Raw genomic sequence first — 25,750 nt, forward strand, 5'->3', positions numbered from 1 at the left:
TTAAAACTCTAACCAAACCACAAAGAAAGTTCTCACTTCCATCCTAATCCCTTCCTCCCCTTTATGGTCAACCACATTTTAGTGTCTAGTGTATAATCTTCCAAGGTTTTTAAAATGCAAAAACAAGTATGTGTATTTCCCCTACCTATCAACTTGCTTGTTTTTTTTTTTTTTTTTTTAAGTTAACCATATACCCTGAAGGTCACCATACATCAGTATTTCGAAGTTGTCCTCATGTTTTATAAGGTTGCAGGTTCACCTATAAACACTCTGTGGTTTTGTTCAACTAATTGGAGCAATCCTTTCGAAGAGTGGAAGATTAGCAGTCCACTTGCTAGAATCAGATTGAGTTCAAATCCTGGCTCCACCAGTTACTGAACGTTTCATTTTGAGCGAGCCATTTACCATCCTTTTGCCTGTTTTCTCGTGTGAAAAATGAGGATGTTCAAAAAGTAGCACACAGCTCGTTCGACTTTATGAGCAATACAGCAATTTATATATTTAAAGGGCTCATGACAGTGCATGGCGCATAGGAACCACTCCCCAACTTTTAAATAAAAGGGGGGCGGGGGGGATTGACGGTGATTTTTAGCAGTTTCGAGTTAGTGTCGGGGGAAAGCAAGTGGCGACATAGAGTACTTCCAGGGTCCGTGTAAAGTAGAAAGCATGAGTATACAAGGACCCCAGGCGCGGAGTGAGACTGACCGGAGTCACAGAAGGTCGATGGCGGCGATGCGCTTGGGATAAGGGAAACACGTTCCCAGCCAGAGACCAGGGAAGGACGCTCTCTTCCTTCCGTCTCCGGGCAACGAAGGAGTGCACCATGGTCTCCACCTTCAGCCTACCTTGTCCAGGGTTGCAGCCCACCAGGTATCAGGAGCCGCAGGGCTGGACGCGCACCGGAGCAAGGGCGGAGACAGACCGCAGACAGACGGCGAGAGTCCCCGGCCAGGGCGGGGGCGGGGCGTTCCCAGGAAGGGGCGGAGCCGTGGCCGTGGCGCCAAAACGCGATCATGGCGCCGGAGAGGTTACGGCGCCGTGCGCTCTCCGCTTTCAAGCTGCGGGGCTTGCTGCTCCGCGGGTGAGTCGGCCCCAGCAGTTTGCGGGGCGGGAGGGGAGAGTCAAGGCCAGGTTGCCGCTAGGGGTAGCGGGACGCGCCGCACACCGGGAGGGGATTTGGCCTTAAATGACAGAGACCCTTTAAAAGCTCTAAGAAGCAAAATGTGTTTTTGGCACGGTGATCTTAGGTTTCCCCTACGTTCGCGCAAAGTTGAAGTTTCTCCCTGGCGGGAAGAGGCTCTCGTCCTGCAGATGCCAAACCGAGCGGAGAAGGGATGGTCTGTGTCGCAGCAGTAGTTTATTAGCTCTGTGGCTCGGACAGCTCTCAGCCCGTCAATATCTTTGCCTTCGCAAAATGGGAAGCATAGCGTTACTTGACGTAGTTATTGAGACCTCAGATGAGATACCCGGGAAAGCCCCATGTGCATGTCAATAGCTGTCAATTTATATGTTATAGAAACTGTAGGCCCTTCCAGCCTTCCTAATTTCGGATCAGGTATTATTCCAGAGAGAGTTCCCGGAAAGTTAAAAAGTGAGTAGGTTTGAAGCAAGTTCCTAGATCTCCTTCTGGGTCTTTTTTTTTTTTCCACAAAGATTTCCTTTAGAACTTCTCTGGTAGGTTTCTTGGCCCTTTCTTTGTTTTCTAGGACCTACGGAATGAAGCTTTCCAAGATTTTTCTCATGAAATCTTTTTTTTTTTTTTAAGGATGACAGTATTTACATATTTGAATACTTGCCAGATGAAATATGCTTTTGTATACCAGGTTTTGATTACTCATTTTGTGTGTGGCCAGTTTTTTTGTTTTTGTAATGATGAGTTTTATGGGACGTTTAACTTTGCTTTTGGGTTATTGAACAAGGGCAAGAGTGGATATGCTCTGGGAGAAAATAATGAATTTTGTTCAGTTGATCCCTGACATTTTGAAAATATGAGCCATTGATTGATTACTTTTCCTTTCTTTTCACTTAGAATCTGACCTAATATTAACCATTGACTAATTCAGTCAGAAACACACTGAAATCTGTTAGCTGCTAAGCACTGGGCTGGGGCAAGGTTATGAGAGAGTAAGATACTGTGGAGCTTGGGGGGCAAATAGTGTTTTAGTTACTTATTGTTGCAAAACACACTACCTCAAAACTTAGAGTTTTAAAACAGCACATACTTCTTACATTTTCTGTGGGTCAGTAGTTCAGATAGGCTTAGCTGGGTAGTCAGCTTCAGGTCTCTCACAAGGCTGAAGTCAAGATGGGGTCATCTCAAATATCAGTTGGGTAGGATTTGCTTCCATGCTAATTCAGTGGTTGGCAGTATTCAGTTCCAATAGAATTAGTGGACTGAGAGCCTCTGTCCCTATTGGCTATTGGCTAGAGGCCACCCTTCAGTACCTTGCCATTTGGGCCTCCCGGACATGGCAGCTTACTTCATCAAACCTAGCAAGATGGAATTCTTTTGTAACCTAATCATGGAAGTGACATCTTGTCACATAAAATTTACTTGTAAAATTACAATACAGTAAAATATTCCATCACTTTTTGCTATATTCTATTGTTAGAAGCAAGTCACTAGGTTGGGCCCACACTCAAGAGGATGGATGGTGAACACCAGGAGTCATGAATTATTAGGGGCTGTCATTGAAGTCTGTAAATTCACAATTATTTAATTTCTATCGTGAAAAGTATTCAAGGAAAGAAGTGCTATAATAGTGTTAAAGCAGGTGTATAAATGGCTCTAGAGTCAAGGAAGGGCTTTACTGAAGAAGTGATTTGAGTTGAGTGTTAAAGGAGGAGCAGGACTTGACTAGGTGAAGAGAAGAGTTGGAGGGAAAGACCCTGAGGCAGGAGAGCAGCAGGAAAACCAGAGATACTGGATAAGCCTGATGAGATTTGACAGGGCCTATATCTTGTATGGCTTTATGGGCTTTAGTCTATTCTAAAGCTGTCCCAAGATTCACCTAAAGTGTGTGTGATTTTTAGGGACTCCATCATTAAATATTTGTGGACCACCTTCAGTGTGCTTAGCACTCTCAGGGAGCGTCATCTATAATAAATTGGGGAGATGCAACACCCACACATGAAACAGTCAATAAGCAACCCAAGATATAGAACAATTAGTGTGATGACTATAACAATAGGATTGGCATAAAATGAAAAGTTGTGAGTTACAGATAGAATGGCATGTAATTAGCTAATTGTTTAAGTAGATGGTATTCATTCTGAGCTCAATTGGTTTTTAAATAATTTAAAATTTTTTTTAAATTTGGAGATTCATATAATTTTAAAATTTCAACTTTATTGAGTTTATTTTTTGGTTGGAGATATTCATGTGATTTTAATATGCTTCTATGACTATATTCAAATGTCAGAGTTTTTTCTAGCCTAATTTTTTTCTAACTTTACAATTGAAAACTGATGAAATTATTGGAATTGACTTTAAGTAACTGCATTGTCAAATTAATGCTGTTATACTCAGACACTGAAGCAGATAGACTCCTGCCTTAAATATAAGGTAATAAATAATACAAGGCTAATGTAATGTATCAGATCTAAGGTATATATAAGTGAGATTTTTAACAATTTCACAAGGAAGGGAAGATTACAGCAGGTAGAGCTGGTCTAGGATCCCTAAAAGAAGAATGTGATTTGGGGCTTTAAGAGCAGTTATGTTGGCAGGGGATAGAAGAAAGAATTTGTTCAGAAAGTGCAGGGAGGAATGAGTGAATCTTCAGTTTCAATGCCAGGTTGATGAGTGTTTGCCATAAAACTTTTAGCCTTAATTACCAATGACCTGCCTCTTCTTTCCCTTTCCTTTCAGTGAAGCTGTTAAGTACCTCACAGAAGCCCTTCAGTCTATCAGCGAAGTAGAGCTTGAAGATGCATTGGAAAAGATCATTGATGCAGTTGAAAAGCAACCCTGTAAGTAACATTTTCTGATAGCTCTTAAATTGTTAATATACTTCTACATCCTCAACTAGATTTATAGATTTAAGTGGAAGTTGAGGACTCAGTATTAAGTTGCCCCAGCATTACGAGACACCCCTGGTAGCCACTCTTCCCAAGGGGTAAGCTCTAGTTCGTTGGAACCTTAATACATTCCCCAGAGACTCTTTTAGTTCTTCCCCTTCTTGGAACTGTCACTGCCATCTTTTCTGCACTTAACTTCTCATTTTGACCTGGTCCTTTGTGGTTACTTTTGTCTCTCTGTGTGCCTATTACTTTTTCTTATTTAAGTTAGGTACTCCTAAATGTTTGGGGAGAAAAAAAGTAAGTGAGCAGGACTAACTCCCTTCTTGCTTCAGCCTTAGGGATCTTTTTGTTAAGTACTTAACCTATTGTCACAAATATGGACCTACAAAGGAGAATTTTTCTTCTCCTATAAAAAAAATGTCTAAAAAAAATGACTAGTGTTTCTAGAGCACTGAAGGAGAGAAATGGGTGTAGCCTGCTCTCATGTTGGGTGGATGCCAGCTCCTTCAATTATATAGGAAGAAACATGTTCTGTGGTATAGAAGACATTACTGTCATCTCATTTTCACTTCTAAAGGCAGAATTTTAAATACACCTTTGCTTTAAATAATTCCTTTAGAGTTGAAAATTTAGGGAATGATTAAATTTAGAAAATCAGTGTTAGTGAAATTAAGATGGTACCTGGTTTTTTGCTTGAGAACATACCAAAGTGGTTAAGGACTCCCAGTCTAGAATCAGGTTTGGGTTTGCGTTGCTCTTTACTCCTTCAAGCTATGTTCTTAGGCAGGTTATTCAACCTCTCAAAGTCCCACTTTCCCCATCTGTAAAATATGGGCTCATGAACATCAACCTCATAAAACAACTCTAATAGAAGAATGATTATAAAGTACTGAGCCTGGTGCCACACATTTATTAAGGGCTTAATAAGTGGTAGCTGTTATTGCCACTATCATGGCTATTAAAACATAGCACTTATGATAAAAAGTTATATTAATGAAATCTTATTAAGGAACTTACAAAAATGTTTTTATAACTGAATTTATATTACGAAACAGTAAGATATTTGTGTATTAAGGCACTACAAGTGTATTTGAGTATAGGAAATTAAGGTATTTGAGGTATGGCTTTTGTTAATGTTCTGATCTAATACTTTTTTCCTCCTAAAAAACTACGTAATGAGAATCTCCAGGTTATCTGTAGATTATTTGCAGGAAAAAAGCTATGTGTGGAAAGAACTAATTTTTATGCCTATTTTAAAATTTTGACTTTGAAATTCTCTTTTCAGTGTCATCCAACATGATTGAACGATCTGTAGTGGAAGCAGCGGTCCAGGAATGCAGTCAGTCAGTAGATGAAACTATGTATGTGGAAAAAAATGAACTTTTCCCCCACATTGGAGATGTAATTGAGTGTTTATTTTAAATTATTTTCTTGGAGAAATTAATCAGCAGTCAACATTTCTACAGTGCTTATTTCCTAGTGTTTCCTTTTAAGTGATAGCCTGCATCATAAACCTTATTAAATGACTCATCTTTACAGTTTTTTCCTAGGATTTCAGAATATTATGTTTGTACCATGACTGCATTTGCCTCTTACCCAACTTTATATTCTGTAGGTTATGAATGAATTGAATTGAATATCCAGAAGTATAATTGACTTTTGCTCTTAGGAAAGTGTTGAGCCCAGAGAAGTTATATGGCTTGATTGGGGTCACATCACCATAGCAAATGAGGATAGAACCTCAGTTTTACGACTCTCCCTTGTCTCATTAGAACTTAAGAATTTATATGGCAATAATTTTTCTGGATTTTGTTTCCCTGAGTGCCCCTCTTTGTTTTCTCCTTTTGAATATGATACTTCTTTCCAAATTCAGAGAGTTTAACTGGGAGGAAATGGATAGAGACAGTTTTAACTTTAACAATTCTTCTTCTACTTAGGGCAGTAGAGATAATTGAAAGGAATCATTACTCTTATTTTGGGTTTTATTTCCCTGTCAGAAATTAGAGCTGCTGAAACAATAGAGAAATTGAGGAATTTTAACTCTATCCTTGGGAACTCATTATTTAAGATACTAGAGTACAGTGATGTCTCTCTAAAACCTTCAATAGAATTCAAAATGATTGTATTGAAGTGGAAGGATTATAATCATAAAGTTACCAGTTGTTTCTCTCTAGCTGTTTATATGCTCCAGTCAGTCAGCCACTGTAAAGGTCCAGTGGGGGCTGAATGGTAAACAGTCTTTGCAACTTCAGTTGTCAGAAAGTCATTATATTATAGCACAAGAGGGAGGTTCTCATTTTTATAGATAAAGAAGTGGCACAATGAGTTCAATAACTTGCCAAGATTGATCCACTAGAAAATGGTGGAGCTATACATGGATTCTAGGTTTTCTTTTAAGTCCAGGATTCTCTGCTACTGTATATTTAGTGCTACCATTATGGTAGCATGAATGTTTTTTGACCATTTTCAATTTCAGAGATAAACAGATATAATTTTAGGGAAGATTTTGTTGGAATATTTATGCAATAGTACTATTAATTTAACAGTATTTGAAAGTTAAATTATTTTGTTGATTTTCTTTCTCTAACTCTGTAAGTGTCAAGGATGTGGCCAGAATTTGGGGGGTTCTTTATCTATTTTACATCTTTTTCTAGGATACTTTTGCATAATACTTTGAAATAAAAAATTGTTGGAAATGAATCATATCCTTTAATAATATTGTAGTTCATAAAAGTAGTACATATGGGGAGAGATTTCTTTCAGATGTGACTGTTTTATACATAAATGCTCTTTTTCAATACAATACATTCTTAATTTGAAGTTAACTTGACTAAATTTTTTTGTTTGCTTGAGAGTATTGGCAATGCTTTCTTGTATCTAGAGAGGAAAATGCACAAGCTAAAAATTTGACCCCCGTATTATTTTTGACACTATAAGAAATTGTGTATATGACCTGTAAGAAGTATGTATGTATGTAAGACATAAGATGATAATGCAAGTTTTCATATTCGTTATTAAACGTAAGAATACTTACGTTTAAGTAAATCAGGTTTATGTTTTTGTGGGATGTTTTTCAGAGAACATATTTTCAATATCATAGGAGCATTTGATATTCCACGTTTTATCTACAATTCAGAAAGAAAAAAATTTCTTCCGTAAGTATTTCATCATTGTTTTTAAGCTAATTTCAAATGTACATTTTTTTCAGAAGGTCTCATATTTCATTTTTGTCCTACCTTTGTGTATTATGATAGTCATAAATAGGCATTTTTTTTTCCTAGTCTATTAATGACCAACCACCCTGCACCAAATTTATTTGGAACAGCAAGGGATAAAGCAGAGCTGTTTCGTGAACGATACACCATTTTGCACCAGGTAAGTTGTGGGAGTAAAAGAGACTTTCAGCTTAGGTAAGACTCAGGGATAATTAAAGGTTGGAATTTTGTAGTCTAAAGTTTGTCATTCAGTAGACTGTTATTTGGGCTTTCTATTTTGAGACCACTAAGGATACAGAAATAAAAAAAGATACTTAGCAATCATGATGATAAAATTAGTAACTAACATTTATTATACACTTTTGATATATCAGACACCGTTTATCACTTTACAGACGTTGTTTACCTCATTTAATCATCACAACATTGATGTATGCATAAATGCTATTATTCCCATTTTACAGATGAGGAAACAGACCTAGAGAAGTTTGGTAACTTACGCAATGATCACACACATCTAGTGAATAGAGACAGAGTTTTAATCCAGTCTGTCTGACCCTGGAGCCCAACCTTTGCCTACTACACTATACTACCTTCAAGCAGCTTATAGTCTATGAAGTTAAAGACATTTGCATAAATAAAATATAAAATAAAATTTTATACATGCTATAAAAATTGCATTCGGTGGAGAAATCAGGGAAGGCTTCAAGGAAACTATGGCATTTAACATGGGCTTTTATTACTTTGATCTTGTAACAGTGGGGTAAAGGCAGTAATAAGTGTAAACAGAGATATAACAAAAGGAAAAATGGACTCTGTCCAGCAAATAATGAACAGTTAGTCCACTTTGTGTTGAGGAAGTCTCATGAAGAGGAGTAGCATGGGATAAGTTTGGAAAGGCAAGTGGGAACCAACTCATGGAGTGCCTTGAATGCCACTCTTAGGAGTTAAGACTCGGTTCTCCTGATACAGGGAGCCTTGTATTACCAGAGAGACTCAATCAGAATTGATTTTTTTGAACACTTCCTCTTCCAGCAGATATTAGGATGAATTCGGGTGTGAGAGAAGACTTACAGGATTAGTTCTGGCATAAATGATAACCAAGATGAAGGAAGTGGCAAGTGGAGTAAACAGAGGGGACAGCACTGGAGCAGTGGAAGCCATAATTCATGATGGCTAGTTGGATGTGAAGGAGAAGGGAGAGAGTAAAGACTCAAAGATAATTAAGGTTTTGAGTCTGAGAGAGTATGACAGTAGAATAATGGTAATATGTTAACAAATAGGAACAAGAGAATGTTTGAGGAAAATTATGGCAGGTTCTGTTTTAAACATTTGAGTTAAGGTTACTAGTAGGATCATGTAAAATGTACATCTGGAGCTAAAGAAATCTAGGTAGAGAGAAATTTAGGGGGCATCTGCCTACAGTAATAGATGGAACTGCAGGGATGAGATCATAAGAGGGAGAGGCAATAGAAAAGGGAAGAGGAGAGAATTTGGGGGCCAGGCCAGGGTGGTGTTATATGGCAGAAGCACAAGAAGGTTTCAGGCAAGAGAGGATGTTCAGTAGGAGTAAGCAGTGATTGAAGAGAATAAACACTGAGGATGTCTATTCTTTCCTGCTTCTATTGCTACATAATGTTGCCAGATTAGTCTTCCTGAAATGTAGCTCTGATCATGTCATGATTTTGCACAGAAGTCTTTCAAGGAATTCTACTGTGCATTGGATACAAATTTTACTTAATATTTGAGATCTGTCATACAGTTTTGGTCTAATATCTACTTTTCCTCTAACCATGCTCTGCTGGATCCAAAACTGAAGTATGGAATTATTGTTTCTGTTTCTTCCACTCTTCGGTGACTTTTCTTATACTATTCACTGTCTAGACTACTTTTTCCTCATCTCTATTGTTGAAACCCTCTTAATTCTGGAATGCTCTTCTCAAATTCCTCTTCTTTTTTGAGGTTCTTCTTGATTCCAGTTTGTTGCAGTCTCTTCCTGCTTTAAACCACTTACTACTTAGTAGGTCCCCTACATCACTTACTTGAATTGGCCCTGGCTTGCATTTGGGATGCTTATCCCTGTTGTCAAACTGAAAACTCCTTGTTTATTTCCTCTGCTACAGACGAAATGCTCAGTAAATCCCACATTTCTCTCTCTTTTTTTTTTTTAATTATGTTTTAAAGCCTACTATATTATTTTAGGTGTGTCACTTAATCCTGCCGAGCCTCATTTTTATCATTATCTTACTTCAAAATCTTTGTTTTCCATTCTCCCTATGAGGTGACAGAGTTGGCCTTAGCAACTCTTGGAAAGAGTTCTTTTCCAACATTTCTAGCAATAGTCTTTTATTGACCCAGCTTAAGGCACTTGGTCAATCCTGAACCATTCACTGGCCAAGCGGGTGGAGTACTTTGATTCACTAGCCTTGGTGGCTGTCTATAGAAGGGGGAAGGGGCACCAGCTTTACCTAAACTGCATGGACTAACAACAGTGGGAAAGGGGCGGTTTTCCAAACAGAGGCTCCAACTAATCTCTTGCCTTTTCTGACACTGTACTTGACATACATCATGATCTAACTGTACTAAACTTTACAACAGTTCTTGAATACTCCTTTGCTCTGATAACTCTTTCTTGTGACACATGTTTTGTTAGGGTACTATTTTAATGAATCTTAGTTTTAAAATGTTGGCGTCAGTAATTCACATGAATCTTTCTTTTTTATAGCGGACCCATAGACATGAGTTATTCACTCCTCCGGTAATAGGTTCTCACCCTGATGAAAGCGGAAGCAAATTCCAGGTTAGAATATTATTCTAGTTATTTAAAGGTTGTAAGTATACAAGTTTAATATTTATTGCTTATTCTAATTTATTTTACTTAAGAAAAATGAACCACTAATAACTGTTTGACTAGCTAACTGACCTGTGCACTCCTGCTATTTGATAAAGTCCATGCTTCGTGTTCTGGGTCCTACAAATCTCTAATAGAAGCAACTACTTTCTTCTTTGGGGCAGGTCCTGAGACTCTGGTAGCCCCCAGATAGTCTCTGGCCACCAACACAGACCTGGTCCATTTCCCTATGCTATACTGACTTTCTGACCAACTCCCAACACTGCCCTTCCTGCCCTCATTCATACTCCAAAATACAGGTCCTGGCTCAGCCCAGCCGTCTGGTGACCACCACTCACTCCTTTAGCTAAAACACACTGTATCAGGTAGAATGAAGACTACTTAAGGTGCTAAGGAATCAATATTTATGCAATGAAAGAGCATAGACAGGTCACAGGGCTGTTGGGATCCAATTAGCAGAGGCGAGAGGGAGAATGTTTGCTTTCATATGTGCTCCTTCCACTTTATACTCTTATGCCTTGGAAAGTAATTACCAAACGGCACTATCACTTTTGTTCCAGCAACACACCTAGGCACTGTCAGTCTCTGGCTTTTTGCTCCCCTCCCTGGCATGCAGAACCCTGCTGGCGGGGAGGGGGGCAAGGGAAGGGCAGTAATCCTTAGCTATCTCTGTCCCCACCATTGCTTCACCATTTCTTCAAGGTTCCAAATGGGTTCTGAAGAGGCCCAGCCTCTTGTAAGGTTTATCAAATTCTCTATCATGTTAGATCAGAATTCATGATGTTAAGCAGTCTGATAGGTACTAAAACGATAATACCAGATAATGCTTAAATTCATGTTCAGTGACAGCAGTGTAATATTTATGGTATTTCACAGTTTCTGCTTTTAGCTTTTATTAAGAGAAAAAATTGCACTAAATTTTGGAAAGTAACATTACTTATATTTCCCTACTAAAGACCATTCTGTGTGTTTTCATATATATATGAATAAAATTTCCTATGGCAACTCAGATACCCATAGCCCAGAAGCACTGTTTCTCCTCTCTTCTTTGCCAAAGTAACTTTAAGCCTTAACTAAACAATTTATTGTTTTTTTCCATCTTTCCCTGGTGGTACATAGCCTATTTGAATTACCATTTATAGTACCTGTGTGGTGATCTCCCTTTATAGACTGCAAAAATGGTGCCCTTGGGAATTTTTTCTTATAGCTCTGTACTCCTGTGTTGTTCAGTTGCTTGCTCACTTGATTGATTTTATGTGAATTTCACTATTTTTCCTAGTCTGTAAATTGTCTTTTTATTCTCTTAGCTGTCTTTTTGAAGAACATAAGTTCTTAATCCTGTTGAAGTACAACTAACAATTTTTTTAATGGGTCATATTTTTGGCATTGTTTTCTAAGAAATGTTTACCTAACCCAGTTATTAGGATACAGGTCTTGCATATCTTTTTCTTCAGATTTATCCCTAAATATTTCATTTTTAAAAAACTATTTTAAATATACATTCACTTGAAACCTATTTGATTTTATTAACCAATGTCACCTCAATAATTTTAATCAAAAATAAAATAAAGTACTTGACCCACCCAAAAAAATAAAAAATAAAAAAAATAAACACTATTTTAAATGTACATTTTACTCCTGTGTTGCTTTGGGTTCATGTTAAGCGGAATTCCAATATCAAATGTTAACAATAATTATTATGGGATGAGGGGATTATATATGCCTTTATTTCTTCTCTATATTAAATATTTTTTTTCTGTAGTAAACATGTATTCTTTGTAGTAAAAACCATTATGTGGTAAAGATAAAAGGAGCTCTACATGATAATGCCTATAAAAGGAAAAATTATATACCCTTTATCCAGCAATTCTGTAAAGCTTTTTGTAGGATAAAATTATATTTTCTAAGTTTTAACTTTTTACTGTGAAATAGGTATAAATACTGAAATGTGTACTCTAAATTTACTTATTTATAAAAAGATTGGTTTATTAAAAGAACACATTTTTATTAGTCTTTAATAATTTATTTTCTTTTATTTTAGCTTAAAACAATAGAAACCCTATTGGGCAGCACATCCAAAATCGGAGATGTGATTGTTCTTGGAATGATAACACAGTTAAAAGAGGTCAGTTAAACTTAATAAGCATCAAACTTTTATTTGCTGGTCACATACAGCATTTCTACTGAGGGCACAAGAACATAGTCCTCATTGAAGGCTCTTACCTCAGTCACCAAGTACCCTTTTCATTTGTGTATGGTTTCCTGAGTAGACATAAGAAACAAGCGTCTTATACCAGCCACCAGTTTGCATAGTCTGAAATTAGTCCCCCAGTGCCCTTGTTTGAACTGACAGTACGGAGTTTCTGAACAAGTAAAGCTACAGACCGCATCTGGTCCCTTGGAATTGCTGTTGACTCTCTTAGGCGAGCCACCTGGCGAGGCCAGCAAGTGTCCTTCTTGCCATCTCTTGATCTTCAGTGGTCATTCTTCAGATAACTGGGAGTCTGAGTCTCAATTAAGTGATTAGTCTAAGGTCACTAGATTAGTAAATGGAAAAACTTAACACTAGGAATTATTGATTTTTTTTTTAAAATGCATTGTATGTACTCTCTATTGTATTCTGTTGTCAAAATTGTCAGTATTTAAATTATTTTGGCCTACTATTCACTTTTACATAAATGTGGGCATATTTCTTTTGTTTTTAGGGAAAATTTTTTCTGGAAGATCCTACGGGAACAGTACAGCTGGATCTGAGTAAAGCTATATCCTTCACTTATTTTTTTAAATCTATAAGTTAGGGAAATTGATTATATATCATTCTCAAATTTAGCAATTTGGGTTCCCAGGGCAACTTTGATATGGTGGTGGTGTAGGAATTTAGAGACAGAATCCTAAATAGAGACAAAAAACTAATTCCTTCTTATTTGGATAATCCAGACAAATCACTGAGGAAGTTTTTAACATGCTAAGAATGATTTTTATTACCAGGCTATATCTTAGAATCAGTCATTGGGACATTTAAACCTAAAATATTTAAAGCTATGATCTAGTCAGTTTCAAATATGAAGTCTTTGAATTTATTATTTAGAAGTCCTGTTGGGCCCAGAATGTATATAGACTTTATCACTACGTCAAACATAGGAATAAAATTATTTTCCTCAACTGTTATTTACCAGTTCCATAGTGGTTTATACACAGAGTCATGCTTTGTCTTAGCAGAAGGTAAGTCAGTATCCTTTTTTCTTGTTTTCCTCTTCATTCTACAGTAAAACCATTTCTAACATTGGTTAAAATATATTAATGTGGTATAATTTGGGAGAACATTGATTATGAGAGCATACTTTTGACAACATTAGATAACTCTCAGACTGCTAATAGGCATGGATTTCTTTTTGGAGTCATGAAAATATTCTGAAATTAATGGTGATGGTCGTACACCTTGTGAATATACTAAAAACCACTGAATTATATACTTTTAAAGGGTAGATTGTATGATACATGTATTAGATCTCAATAACATTTTAAAAACTCAGATTTTACATAGGGTCATAAAATGAAACATTTCCTAATCTGCGTACCTTATCTCTGTAATGAAACATTTCCTAATCTGCGTACCTTATCTCTGTATGGTGAAATAAAAAAGTGAAAAGCTTTATTTCTGAATCTATTTCTGTTTCATGAGTTTTTTTTTTTTTCCTAGATAGAACTGAGACTATCTCTGGATCTGTTGTTATGTAGCTCAGTGAGACTGGCAGCTTCTGTAGTTAGTTGATAGGGGATGAGATGATAGCCTAGCATTATTGCTTTGTGTTCCATAGTTTTGTCTTTTCAAACAAGCAGGAGAATTGCACAAATGAAAGTGATTTGTTACTTGTTTTTTTCAGGTTGGTTTGAAGATCAGGTGTTTCATGTCAATGCCTTTGGATTTCCACCCACTGAACCCTCTAATACTACTAGGTATAAAAATGCTTGACTTAAACACTGTAGGAATTTTGTAATACTGGCAGTAATGAATATAAGATTATTATAAGGCCTCAGGCTCTGTGTCAGAATGCAAAGCAATGGAAAACAGGAGTCAGAAGACAGGGCATTATATGTGACTGAAAACTAGCGGATTCACTACAGATTAGTTCTGATAACATCACTGTACTTTGGCTTTAACTGGGAAAGATTTCCAATTTACCTGTTTTACTTGTCTACATGGGGTTGATAAGAAGTTCAACTGAGATGGGAGATAAGAAAACACTTAGAAGAATATAATCCCCATTTTAATATAAAGTCCTTATTTTTGTATTTTAATGAGTGGAAGTTACAAGAGGCAGATTCTTTAGCTCTTAACATAAGTGAAAGAATCATAACATAAAAGCTATTACAAAAGGACCTGTTCTGAGAGGAATGAGTTCCCTGTCTCGAGGTATTTGAGCAGAGGCTGAATGATGGTATAAAGTTGTAGCTGGTGGGTTGTGGGTTAAATGTAGTTTACAGACCTTTCTTTCCCCTTTGAGGTAGTCAAACACATTGTCAGTTAGTTTCCAGCATTTAAAATAGATTTCATAAAAGTCTAGATTTCTGAGTTCTCTTGAACCATCAGATCTGACAACATGGTGCCTGAATTCTTATCTGGCTACAGCTCTGCTACAGTGATGGCCCAGTTTGGGCAGAGCATGTGTGTACCTTAGCTCATACCTAGTCAGCCTCAGCTGGCTGCTTTTTTGTTATCTAGTGTTTCCTTCCTGAAGCCTGTAAGCATTTGAGTTTGCTACCTCTGGAGGAATTAAAGTTGCCTTCTAATCATGAGATTCTATGATAATGTTGAAGATTTCAAGAAGTCTAAGGATTAAAATTTTAGTCTTAGATACCTATATAAATTCAGGTGCAGAGGCCATGTTTCCTGCCTGAGTCACTGGCAGAGCCACTTTTGCAGTACAGCTCCTCTTCCTGTTGAAGTAATATAGGGGAAAGTGCTGGTCACACTAAGAACACAAGCCTTTGAAGATCATACCTTTGAAAATGCCAAGTATAATTGGTGGCAACAATAACAACTACCATGTCTGAGTGCTCACAATGTGCTAAGCCCTCTACCCTAAGGGCTAGTCGCAGTAAACGTCCAAATTTTCACAATTTGGGGATGTAGGTTAGCCTTTGTAGACATCCTTAATTCCTTAGAAGAAATTACTAGAAATGGAGTTGTTTGGTAAAATTGTTAGCACTTTTTTTTTTGAGCACTCTTATTAGATATTGTTCAAATTGAGTACCCTTTTCTGTTTTCAGCTACATAGGAATTATTTTTTTGAATATTTGCTTTAGTCAATTTTAAAAGACACAGATATAGCCTATTAAAAATTTTATCTACTATTTCTTACTGTATTTTCTCATTTGTTTGTTTGTTTGTTTGTTTGTTTTATGCCTACAGCACCTGGTTTTCCTAGGTGGGCTCCCATCCAAGTACTAACCAGGCCCAACCCTGCTTAGCTTCCGAGATCAGATGGGATTGGGCTTGTTCAGGGTGGCATGGCCGTAGACTCTTCTTTTCTCATTTTAGAACATTTCAATAAATTCATTTGCTTCAAATAGTACATTTTCATGGTACTATTTTACATTGATGGGAAAATAAGCTCATTAGATAGAAACTTAAATTTATAAAATTATTAGAAAACTATCTCCAACAGGATATATAAGATAATAATTACATTATAATTACCTAGGGCATACTATGGAAATATTAATTTTTTTGGAGGGCCTTCTAATACATCTGTGAAGACTTCTGCAAAACTAAAACAACTGGAAGATGAGAATAAGGATGCCATGTTTGTGTTTATATCTGATGTTTGGTTGGACCAAGTAGAAGTGTTGGAAAAACTTCACACCATGTTTTCCGGTAGGTTTCATTTTTTTCCTGTCCTTTTTTGAGCTCTTACAAGGGGTCATGTTTTAAAACTCAGTTCTTTAAAATATATATATATCTTTCTGAGTAGTCTCTTTTTAAAAAAAACCTTGATTCAGCAATGAGATATTTTAAATGAATTTATCTTAAAGAATTACATATTTACATTTGAAAAGTAACTATGTATGTGTATAAGTGTGTGTGTATTCACGATGACTAAAAATTAGTCCTAAGTATAGTATAAGAGTAGAAAAGAGCTTGGGCTTTGGAGTCGGACAAAACTGGGTGTAAGTTACAGCCCAGTATCTGGGGCAGGTTACATAATGTCTCTCAGCTTCTAGGGATATTGCAGGGCCTGGCACATAATAACTGTTCAGTAAATGGAACTGTTATTACTATTACTTTTAAGTAATGTTATTAAAATATTGTTTTTATTAACAATTTATGGTGTTTTTAACCTGATTTCTAGACTAGAAAAGTAATATTCATTTATTCTCTTATTTTTAGGTTATTCACCAGTACCTCCAACCTGCTTTATTCTGTGTGGCAATTTTTCATCTGCACCATATGGAACAAATCAAGTTCAAGCTTTGAAAGGTATTGAGGGTCTACTGAATAAGTGTTCTACATTTATATAAACTAACAAGAAATCTACATTTTAATTTCATTCAAAAGATGCAGGGTTGTATCTAATCAAATGTAATTTGACTTTTATGTGCATTATATGCAAATTAAACTTAATATGCCTTTAAAATTTTAGATTCCCTGAAAACTTTGGCAGACATAATATGTGAATATCCAAGTATTCACCAAAGGTAATGATTTCTACTACTATATTTTTTATTTAAACAATTTTGTTTATAAAACAAAAAATGAATTACATTTGATATCAGTGATTAAGAAATGAATGAAAGAAAAATTTGAGAAAATTAGTACTGCTAAGAGATAAAATTATCCTCATATCATGATAATGTATATTACTGTACTAGAGATTTATAGTGAAAAGTATTAAAAGGATAAGTGATAACTTCAACCATATTTTGAATTTCTTGGTGATATTATTCTTAAGTGTCTAGAATTGTGCTCTTCAATATGATAGTCACTGGCCACATGTGTCTCTTTAAATTTAAAGTTAAATAAAATTTAAAATTTACTAGCACTAAACACAGCTCAAGCGCTCAGTATTTGGACAGTGAAGATACAGAACATTTCCTTGTCCATCATGTCGATCATTGCAGAAGGGCTATTGAATGGTGTTTGGAGACTTTTAGTGTTCATTTATTAAAATGCATAAAATTTTAAAAACCTTTTAAATTTATTATTTAATTAAAAGCGGTAACTTGTTTTTAGAAAATTGGATAGTCTTGCAATATTTTTTAAAAAGTGAATTATGTTGATTTTTGCTACAGTAGTCGTTTTGTGTTTGTACCTGGTCCAGAGGATCCTGGATTTGGTTCCATCTTACCAAGGTAAGTTCTATTCAAATTTTTGTAATGAAAATTTTGTAAAATTTAAAAAATACATTACATAAATTGTTTTTATAGGCCACCACTTGCTGAAAGCATCACTAATGAATTCAGACAAAGAATACCATTTTCGGTTTTTACTACTAATCCTTGCAGGTAAATATTAGAATTTTGTATTATGCTTTTCTTTCTTTCATTTAAAAATTAATTTAATTCTTAAAATTTGTCTCAGAATTTTGACTGTTATGGGATAAACATAAAATTTCTCTTTATTTTAGGTTTCTCAAAACTTTGAAATCTTTTTAATTATATTTAAATAATTCACTAATGATGCATTTCGAAGCTTGAATAACGGATGGAGATTTAAAAATAGGTTGTCATCACACATCCTTTAAGAAAAGTGAGAATAGAAGAATGAAAAGATTACATACACATTTAATGTATGTGCCACTCACTGTGATCACAGGCTCTTCTGATGGAACACCCTTAGTCCCTTGGTTCTCCTCTTTTCTGCCTACAGTCACTCCTTCAGTGACCTTATCCAGTCCTATGGCTTTAAATACCATCTATGTTTGACAACCCCCAAACGTATATATCCATCTCAAACCTTATCCCAAACTCTAGCTCACGTATTTGGTTGCCTACCAATCATTGCCCCTTGGATGTCTAATGGACAGCTTCAGACTGAACTTCTGATCTTCCTCTTCCCTTGTCAGCTCCCAACCTGTTCTGTAGCCTTCCTCTTCATAGTTCATGGGACCTTTATCCTTCCAGTCACTCAGACCAAAAACTTTGGTTTTTCTCTCATATGCAGTTTTTCAGGAAGCTCTTCAAAAATTTGAAGGAAGACTTCAAAATATATCCAGAATCTGGCTGCCTCTCTATACCTCCACCTCTATAACCCTCTATCTTCTCTATTCTGGATTACTGGAGTAGCCTCCTAGTTGGTACCTAGCTTCTACCTCTGTCCTTCTATAGTCTGTTCTTAACACTGTGTCAGAGTTATCCTTTAAAATATAAGGTCCCTAACTGATGCTGAAAGATGAGGCCCCTCGTGTCATTCAGTTTCAGCTAATATCCTTGCAGTAGGGCCCTGCGTAATCTGCCTATTTCCTTTGCTACATCTCATTTATTCCAGTCACTACAGCTTCCTTTCTGTTTCTCAAATGTGCCAGGCATGCCCCGTCTTAGTGCTTCTGCTATACATGTTCCCTCTGCCTGCAGTGTTCTTCATCTGCCTCTCTTACTTCCATTAAGTCTGCGCAAATCAAACTTCATTATGAGCTTCTCCTGTTCTAATCATCTTAATACTCCAGCCTTCTAGACCCCTACCCACAGATTAGCCTTTTTCTTTTTCCCATACATGTAATCATCTTCCAACATACTACAGAATTAATCATGTTTATAGTTTTTCTCTGACAATCCTCCTCATTAGAATGTAAACTACATGAAGGCTGAGATCTTTTTGTTTTGTTCACTCATTCCTAAAATAGTACCATACACATATTAAGAGCTTAATAAATTACTGTGGAATGGATGAGTAGATAAATTCCCGTTGAATTTTTGCTGTGGTAAACAATGGGAAATAGGAATGGCTTTGTACTCTGAAGTACTTTGCCTTCTAAATTACCTCACAGTTTTTTCTGATGAAGTTAAATTCAACTATTTTCATTTCAGAATTCAGTTTTGTACACAAGAAATTATTGTCTTTCGTGAAGACTTAGTGAATAAAATGTGCAGAAACTGTGTTCGTTTTCCTAGTAGCAATTTGGATATTCCTAATCATGTAAGTTGCATGTTGCATTACATACAATTTTGTTAAGCCCCTTAATTTGCCCGTTTATTTATGGTTCAAAATAATTTGAACATAAGTTTGTCAGTACATTAATTTTTGTTAGTCAATTTCTCAGCTTTCTCACTGAAATATCCCCTAATGGGTGGAGGAAATCCCAGAATGAGCAGGAAATTTCTTTGATGCTTCCTGTTTTGCTTTCAAAACTCATAAATCTTAACATTGTACTTTAAAATATATGTATATTTTTAATAGAATGTTCATTTATCATGTTTATTAAATGTTTCCTGTGATATGTCCACATCAGAAGATGTGCAGTATTTATCTTGTAGCTTCAAGGCTCCCTGACATATAATTATCAATATCTGCTTACATGTACCCCCCTTTGAGAAGTATGGAAGTAGATCATACAGAGCATTTTCTGTATTCTATATTTAAAGCTTATGTAGGCTAAAGTTCTATTTTTGGCATTACTCAAGATATGGAATTATTTTTAGGTGAGCAGAATTAGTAAATGAGTTTATTACACAGGTGTAAATACAATTGCTCCAATATGACTATTGGGGGAGCAGCTTTTATGGTATATGGTATTAAATGAAAACTCTTAGATTTTTACTTAATATAGGATAGTTTATTTCTTTTCATAACCATGTTTCCCAAAGTTCTACGATTTAAAGTTCTCATAATTATTTCTTAAAATTTTTAAGTACTTTGCATAATCAGTATTTAATTTGAAATTGTTAGATGTTTTAAGTTTAACAAATGAACTAAAGTTTATTTTGTATCATTCTTTTTAGTTTGTAAAGACTATCTTATCCCAAGGACACCTGACTCCTCTACCCCTATATGTCTCCCCAGTGTATTGGGCATACGACTATGCTTTGAGAGTGTACCCTGTGCCTGATCTACTTGTCATCGCAGATAAATATGATCCTTTCACTTTGACCAACACGGAATGCCTCTGCATAAATCCTGTAAGAATGTAGTTAACATATAGTTGTAGCTTCTCAAGATTAGAGTGTTATTTCTTTAAATTTAAATTTTGTATTTAATTACTGTTGGAATAAAAATATACTATTAATGAAACATTGAATTAATTTGGTATATACAGCAAGTTCCCAAACTTTCAGTTTAGCATGTGACTATACAGTATTGTGACTTTTTCTTAAAAAACAAACAAACAAAAACACCAAAGCTTATAAATTCAGATGAGTATTTTCCCTTCAAAGTAACTTACTTTGGGATTCCTTTCTGGGACTTGCTTTCAGAGCCTATATCACATTCTCTTTAAACATATTAACAGTACTTGTCCTTTGAGAATTTTGAGTTTTGGAAATTGTCCAAGTCCCAAAAATCTATGCCTGATGAATGTGAAAATTCTTATTGGCACACATTATTTTATTTTTATGCTGAACTTTGAAATTGCTTCAGAATCTTGAAGTTACTTCAGAATTTCGACAGAATATGATTGACTTTTTAAATTTGGGGAATAAATACCACGTAAATGTTGTTGATGTCAAACAAAATATCTTCGTTAGGGATTTTATGCTGTTTGCTACCTTGATTCTTATTCATTTTAGACCTTACCACTTTGTTTTATCTAGGTCATTTCTAGAAACATTGTACCTTCTATTGGTTAGTGCTTTTCTCAAACACACATTTATTATGTCCAGCTTCCTCTAAGACAGGGTTTGTCAGCCACAGAACTATTGACAATATGGACTAAATAATTCTTTGTTGTGGAGCACTGTCCTGTTCAGCAGCCCCTGCCTTCCATCCACTAGATGCCAGTAGCAATCGAAAATGTCACAGGATGTTTGCCAAATGTCCCCTAGGGGCCAAAATTGTTGTTGGTTGAGAACTACTCTGAGGATGAGCGTAGTCAACTGATTTGGTTTTATTGTTTGAAATTCGTGGCCTGATTTTCATAGACTCTTTATTCACATTCCAATATTCTTTCACAGTGAGGCTATTTCCTCATTTAAATTTAACAGTTTGGGTGTTCTCATAGTTAATGCTTTATTTGAAAACATCTTATTTCCAAATTTTTCTACCTTTTCATCCTGTAGGTTGAGTAAACCACCTCCTATAACATCATTATATCTTTCTTACCTATTTATACCTTTTGGGCAAGCCCAAAACTTATCTCTGACATTGCTTCATCTTTTCTTGATATTCATATTAATGAATGCCTGCGATAGGCAAGACACTGAGTTAGTGCCAGGGACACAAAGACTGATAAGATATAGTTTCTGCTCTAGAGTTTAATAGTGGACAGACAGTTGTATGTATGATTACTGCTTGGTTGCTTTGGGGGCACATTAGTGGGGCAGGATTTTTCACTGAGGAGAGGTACAGGAAAGATTTCTTGAACATGTTTGTCTTATATGCATATTTAGCATCACACGATACTGTTTATTTCTTACACTTATAGCCTCTCCTAAGCATGTCTAATCATATCTGTTAGCATAAGACAATCTAGCCAATTTAAATGAATTTTTCCTTCAAGTGGAGATATTTTATAGTATTACCTTCTCTCTGTAAAGATCGAGCAAAAACCTGTCTCACCACTTTATAGTCACATCTTGTAACTTTATAAAGTCATGACCAAGGAATTTGATTTTAAAAATAAGGATTCTTTTATAAAAAATGTACTCACAGGCATTTTTCTCTCCAAAGGGCTCTTTTCCAAGAAGTGGATTTTCATTCAAGGTTTTTTATCCCTCCAATAAGACAGTGGAAGATAGGTAAGTGTACCTTCAGAAACAACTAGAAGGAGCTGTCTCTGGTGTTACATTACTAAAAATCAGATGTTCTGTAGGTGTGTTGAGGTTTTTAAAAATGTCTGCAATTACCCATTGGAAATGTTCTAGGCTGAAATTATTTTGGTCATGCTGTGTGACATAGAATTGTATGTACTTATGGCACATTTGTGATGAAATAGATCAAGAACTGTTTTCTGAGGGAAATCTCAGACCAGCTGTGAAGCTGGGCTAGTTCCCTTATAGGTTGACTCCCGATAATGTTCTTATTATTCTGAGAGGTCAGTCCTGCCCTCCACTTGGTTGATTCTCAAAACCTAGGTAACCTGCTTCAAATTGGCAGCAAAGAAGTTGAGGAGAGCTGAGTGTGAGTGTGGTGACAACGAGGGGTTGGAGCTGGGGAGAGGTCTTGGAGGAAAAAGAAAGAATAATCACCTCTTAGGTAGTGGTTTTCAAAAGGTGATCTATAGACCACCTGCTTCAGAAACCTCTAGGTCCTTGTTAAAAATGTTAAGTTACAGGATCTCACCCCTCATTTACAAATGGCTCTCTAGTTGTAGGGCCCATGAATATGCATTCTGATGCTATTTCCCTTGGACTTAGGCATTCTTACATGAGATCTTGTCATTTAATCAAACATATTTTGAAAAAGTTCCTACTTCCTGTTAAGAACAAGTAACCAAATTACTATTACCCCAGTTTCTTTTTAGAGAATATAATCTCGAACACAACCCATTTGTCTTTATTTATTTATTTATTTATTTATTTGGTAATTAACAGATTTACTCAAATAAAAGTCAACACAATTACATGATAAATTTCAAATAAGCTTAAAAGTACAATCTTGAAAAATACCTCTGCCTCCTAACCCTAAACCCATGATTAAGTTTCTTATATGTATCTCTTAAAAAACAATTATGCATTATTCTTGCTGCTCAGTACTCATGGAAGATTGAAGTTCATTCACTTTATGAGATAGTCTAAGTTTTATTCTTGGATTCACTCATTTGACATATATTCAATTCTTACTGTATTCCAGGCACTGCTTAGTTTTTAGAATATAACCAGATGCTCTCATAAAGGTCACAGATATTCTAGTCTCTATTCCATAAGTCTGACACATACTTGACTTTACCTAGACCACACTGAATCCTAAAAATAATAAGATAATTGATTTGGAATGCCTTTAGGTAAGGGCAGACACTTTTTTCTATTTCACCACACACTTTTGTCAACACCTGGATGCCCCTGAGGACATTTGATTTTGTGACCCCAGGATTGAGTGACCACTGCCAGGGCATATTTTATCCACCTTCCGATTAACTTTTACTGAACTGAGATTTGGTATACAACTTACCCTGCTATGAAAACCAGTACTAGGAACTTTAAGCAGGTCTCAGGACAAAAGAAATCTGTCCCAAGCAACTGTTTACGTTTATCTTAGGGAGACTGTAAATCTAATAGACGCCCTTCCATTTAGTTGCTAAGAAGCACTGCCAAATGTGCAGCCCGTCTCTGTAGCTGCAGAATCTATCTCTACAAACCATTTTATATTCTTTTTTTAATGAGCTGGAATATAAGTAAATAAACCACAATAGGAAATTAACAGATTTATTATGATAGCACAAGACACTTCAGTTATACTTCTTGTAATGTTCCCTAATTGCCATGCAGAATTGTTTTGTATTTTAAGCACTTAATACACATTTCTATGATAATTCTTAATACTCTGTATTAGAAGTCACTTATGTGCCTGTCCCTCTAAAAACTTTCTGGCACAATAGTACTTGACTTGCAGTTGATACTGTTTGTTGAATTGATATAGTTTTTTCCTTTATCTTCTGTGGACTGAATGCTGAAAAGCCTTGGCATAATTTCCAAACTATAATTTAGATTGATTATTTGAGGAATCTTTTCAGTGATTAATCAAACAAGTTGGTACATGTTTATTTTTGAGAACAAAAAATTTTCAAGATATAGTGGAATAATTTGGTCTTCCTGTTTAGTTTCTAAGATATATTTGTTAGAATACTTGTGAAATCATATTGTAGAGTTAATCACAGAAATGTAGTCAAAGTAGATAAAGTTAACACTGTTTCAACATGTACTCTCAATTACAGCTGTTTAAAAACACTGTATTAGTGATGTAGTGAAGAAATACCCATTCTCACACATAGTTGGTCAATAAAAAATGGTAAAAACCTTTATGGAGGGCAATTTGACAAGATTTCTTAAGAGACCTAAACCGCATTTACGGGCAATTCCATTTCTAGGAATTTATCCTACAGGTGTACTTGGGCTTATACACAAATGTAGGTACAGCCATTTTTATTGTAGTTTTTGTAATAACAAAACAGTTTAAATGTATATCCATTTAAATATATATACTTATTCAGAACTTTCTTAATTTACTTAAATTTTAAAGCTTTAAAGGATTAGTTAGAAAAATTATATTTATTACTAATTGAAAAAAGGTGTAGAATAGTATTCATAGTATTCTGCCATTTGTGTATGTGTCTTTATACATGCATATATATACATGCATGCATATATATGATTTGACTATCTTAATAAAGATATATAGTTGCTTCTAGGGAGTAGAAATAGAGTGTGAGACCAACTTATTTTTATCTGTGTCACCTTTTCAATTTGGAACAAGATGCATGTGTTGACCTGTTTTTTAAATTAACTAAAACTAAGTATTAAGAAATGTATAATAATTTAAGATTTCCCAAATGTTTAATTGTATGAATATCTTCTATTTTCAGCAAACTTCAAGGTTTTTGAGATTCTTAAAGACCATCTGAAGAAACAAAATTCTGTTTTATGCTTAATTTTATATTTTATGTAATTCTGATATTAAGTTACAATAAAATTATGGTAGACTCTAGAATGTTCTTTTTAAATTTGTTTTTTATGAAATTTTGATATTAAGTTATAAACGTGATGGTGTACTTTACAAAGTTTTATAGGAAAAATATTTTCTGCAGTCTTAAGAAAAATGAAAAATATAAAGCTATAATCTAATTATACATATGTGCTTAAAAATTGAAGTTTCATTATTTCTATACTTGTCATTTGCTAAAGTTAATTTTAAGAAAAACATTTAAAATATTTGAATCATTGTTTTAGTCTAATTTACGTTTTTAATACGAGTCTTAACAGTATATTCAACAATTTTCGAACTGTTTAAATTTCAAATCACAGAATCTATTCTGATAGTGAAGACCTTTGGATATTATTGTGATACTCAGTACATAATTATCTTTTAGCATTAGGCATTGAAAAACACAGTCCCCAGTTTTTACATTTGGAAGACATGATTAATTTGTTTTTATTTTATTAAGCCTACAGCACCTTGTATTCCTAAGTGGTCTCCCATCCAAGAACTAACCAGGCCCGACCCTGCTTAGCTTCCAAGATCAGATGAGATCAGGCATGTTCAGGGTGACGTGTTTATTTTGAAGCAACATGTTTTGTTATTTTAGGTGTAGTCGCTCAACACCATTCCCTTACTTTTGGTTTATGGCTAGCAACAATAGCCCAGAAATGAATCTGAATGACAGGAAGTTGTTAGAGGTACAAAGAATGTTTCAAATGTAGGTGTGACCTTAATATTGCAAAGAGCTTGGAATGGAAGATATTTCTTTTAATGAAAATTAGCTTTTTGAGGAAAAGAAATTTTAATTGCAAGAACAGCCTGGGAAAACTGAAGATGATATCAAGACATAAGTCCAAAAGCTAGTGGATTGTTTGG

The 25,750-nt window shown here is 35.3% G+C and overlaps 1 protein-coding gene and 1 non-coding gene across 2 annotated transcripts; one reads left to right on the forward strand and one right to left on the reverse strand.

Annotated features, from left to right (window-relative positions):
* Positions 1-948: 948 nt before the first annotated feature.
* On the forward strand, positions 949-24,886 carry POLE2 (DNA polymerase epsilon 2, accessory subunit). Its single transcript, XM_039856737.1, has 19 exons — positions 949-1,081; positions 3,872-3,972; positions 5,309-5,384; positions 7,101-7,178; positions 7,305-7,398; positions 9,964-10,038; positions 12,131-12,214; positions 12,795-12,851; positions 13,263-13,311; positions 13,974-14,046; positions 15,795-15,967; positions 16,481-16,570; positions 16,734-16,788; positions 17,383-17,442; positions 17,518-17,595; positions 19,117-19,225; positions 20,029-20,205; positions 21,911-21,978; positions 24,762-24,886. The coding sequence occupies exons 1-19, from the start codon at positions 1,014-1,016 to the stop codon at positions 24,778-24,780; spliced, it is 1,584 nt and encodes a 527-aa protein (XP_039712671.1). The 5' UTR covers positions 949-1,013; the 3' UTR covers positions 24,781-24,886.
* On the reverse strand, positions 15,494-15,612 carry LOC120597946 (5S ribosomal RNA). The gene has a single exon (XR_005651478.1). It is a non-coding gene; the product is annotated as a 5S ribosomal RNA (ribosomal RNA).
* Positions 24,887-25,750: the final 864 nt, after the last annotated feature.

This window comes from Pteropus medius, unplaced genomic scaffold, assembly GCF_902729225.1.
Source record: "Pteropus medius unplaced genomic scaffold, Ma_sr-lr_union100, whole genome shotgun sequence".
Lineage (NCBI taxonomy): Eukaryota > Metazoa > Chordata > Mammalia > Chiroptera > Pteropodidae > Pteropus > Pteropus medius.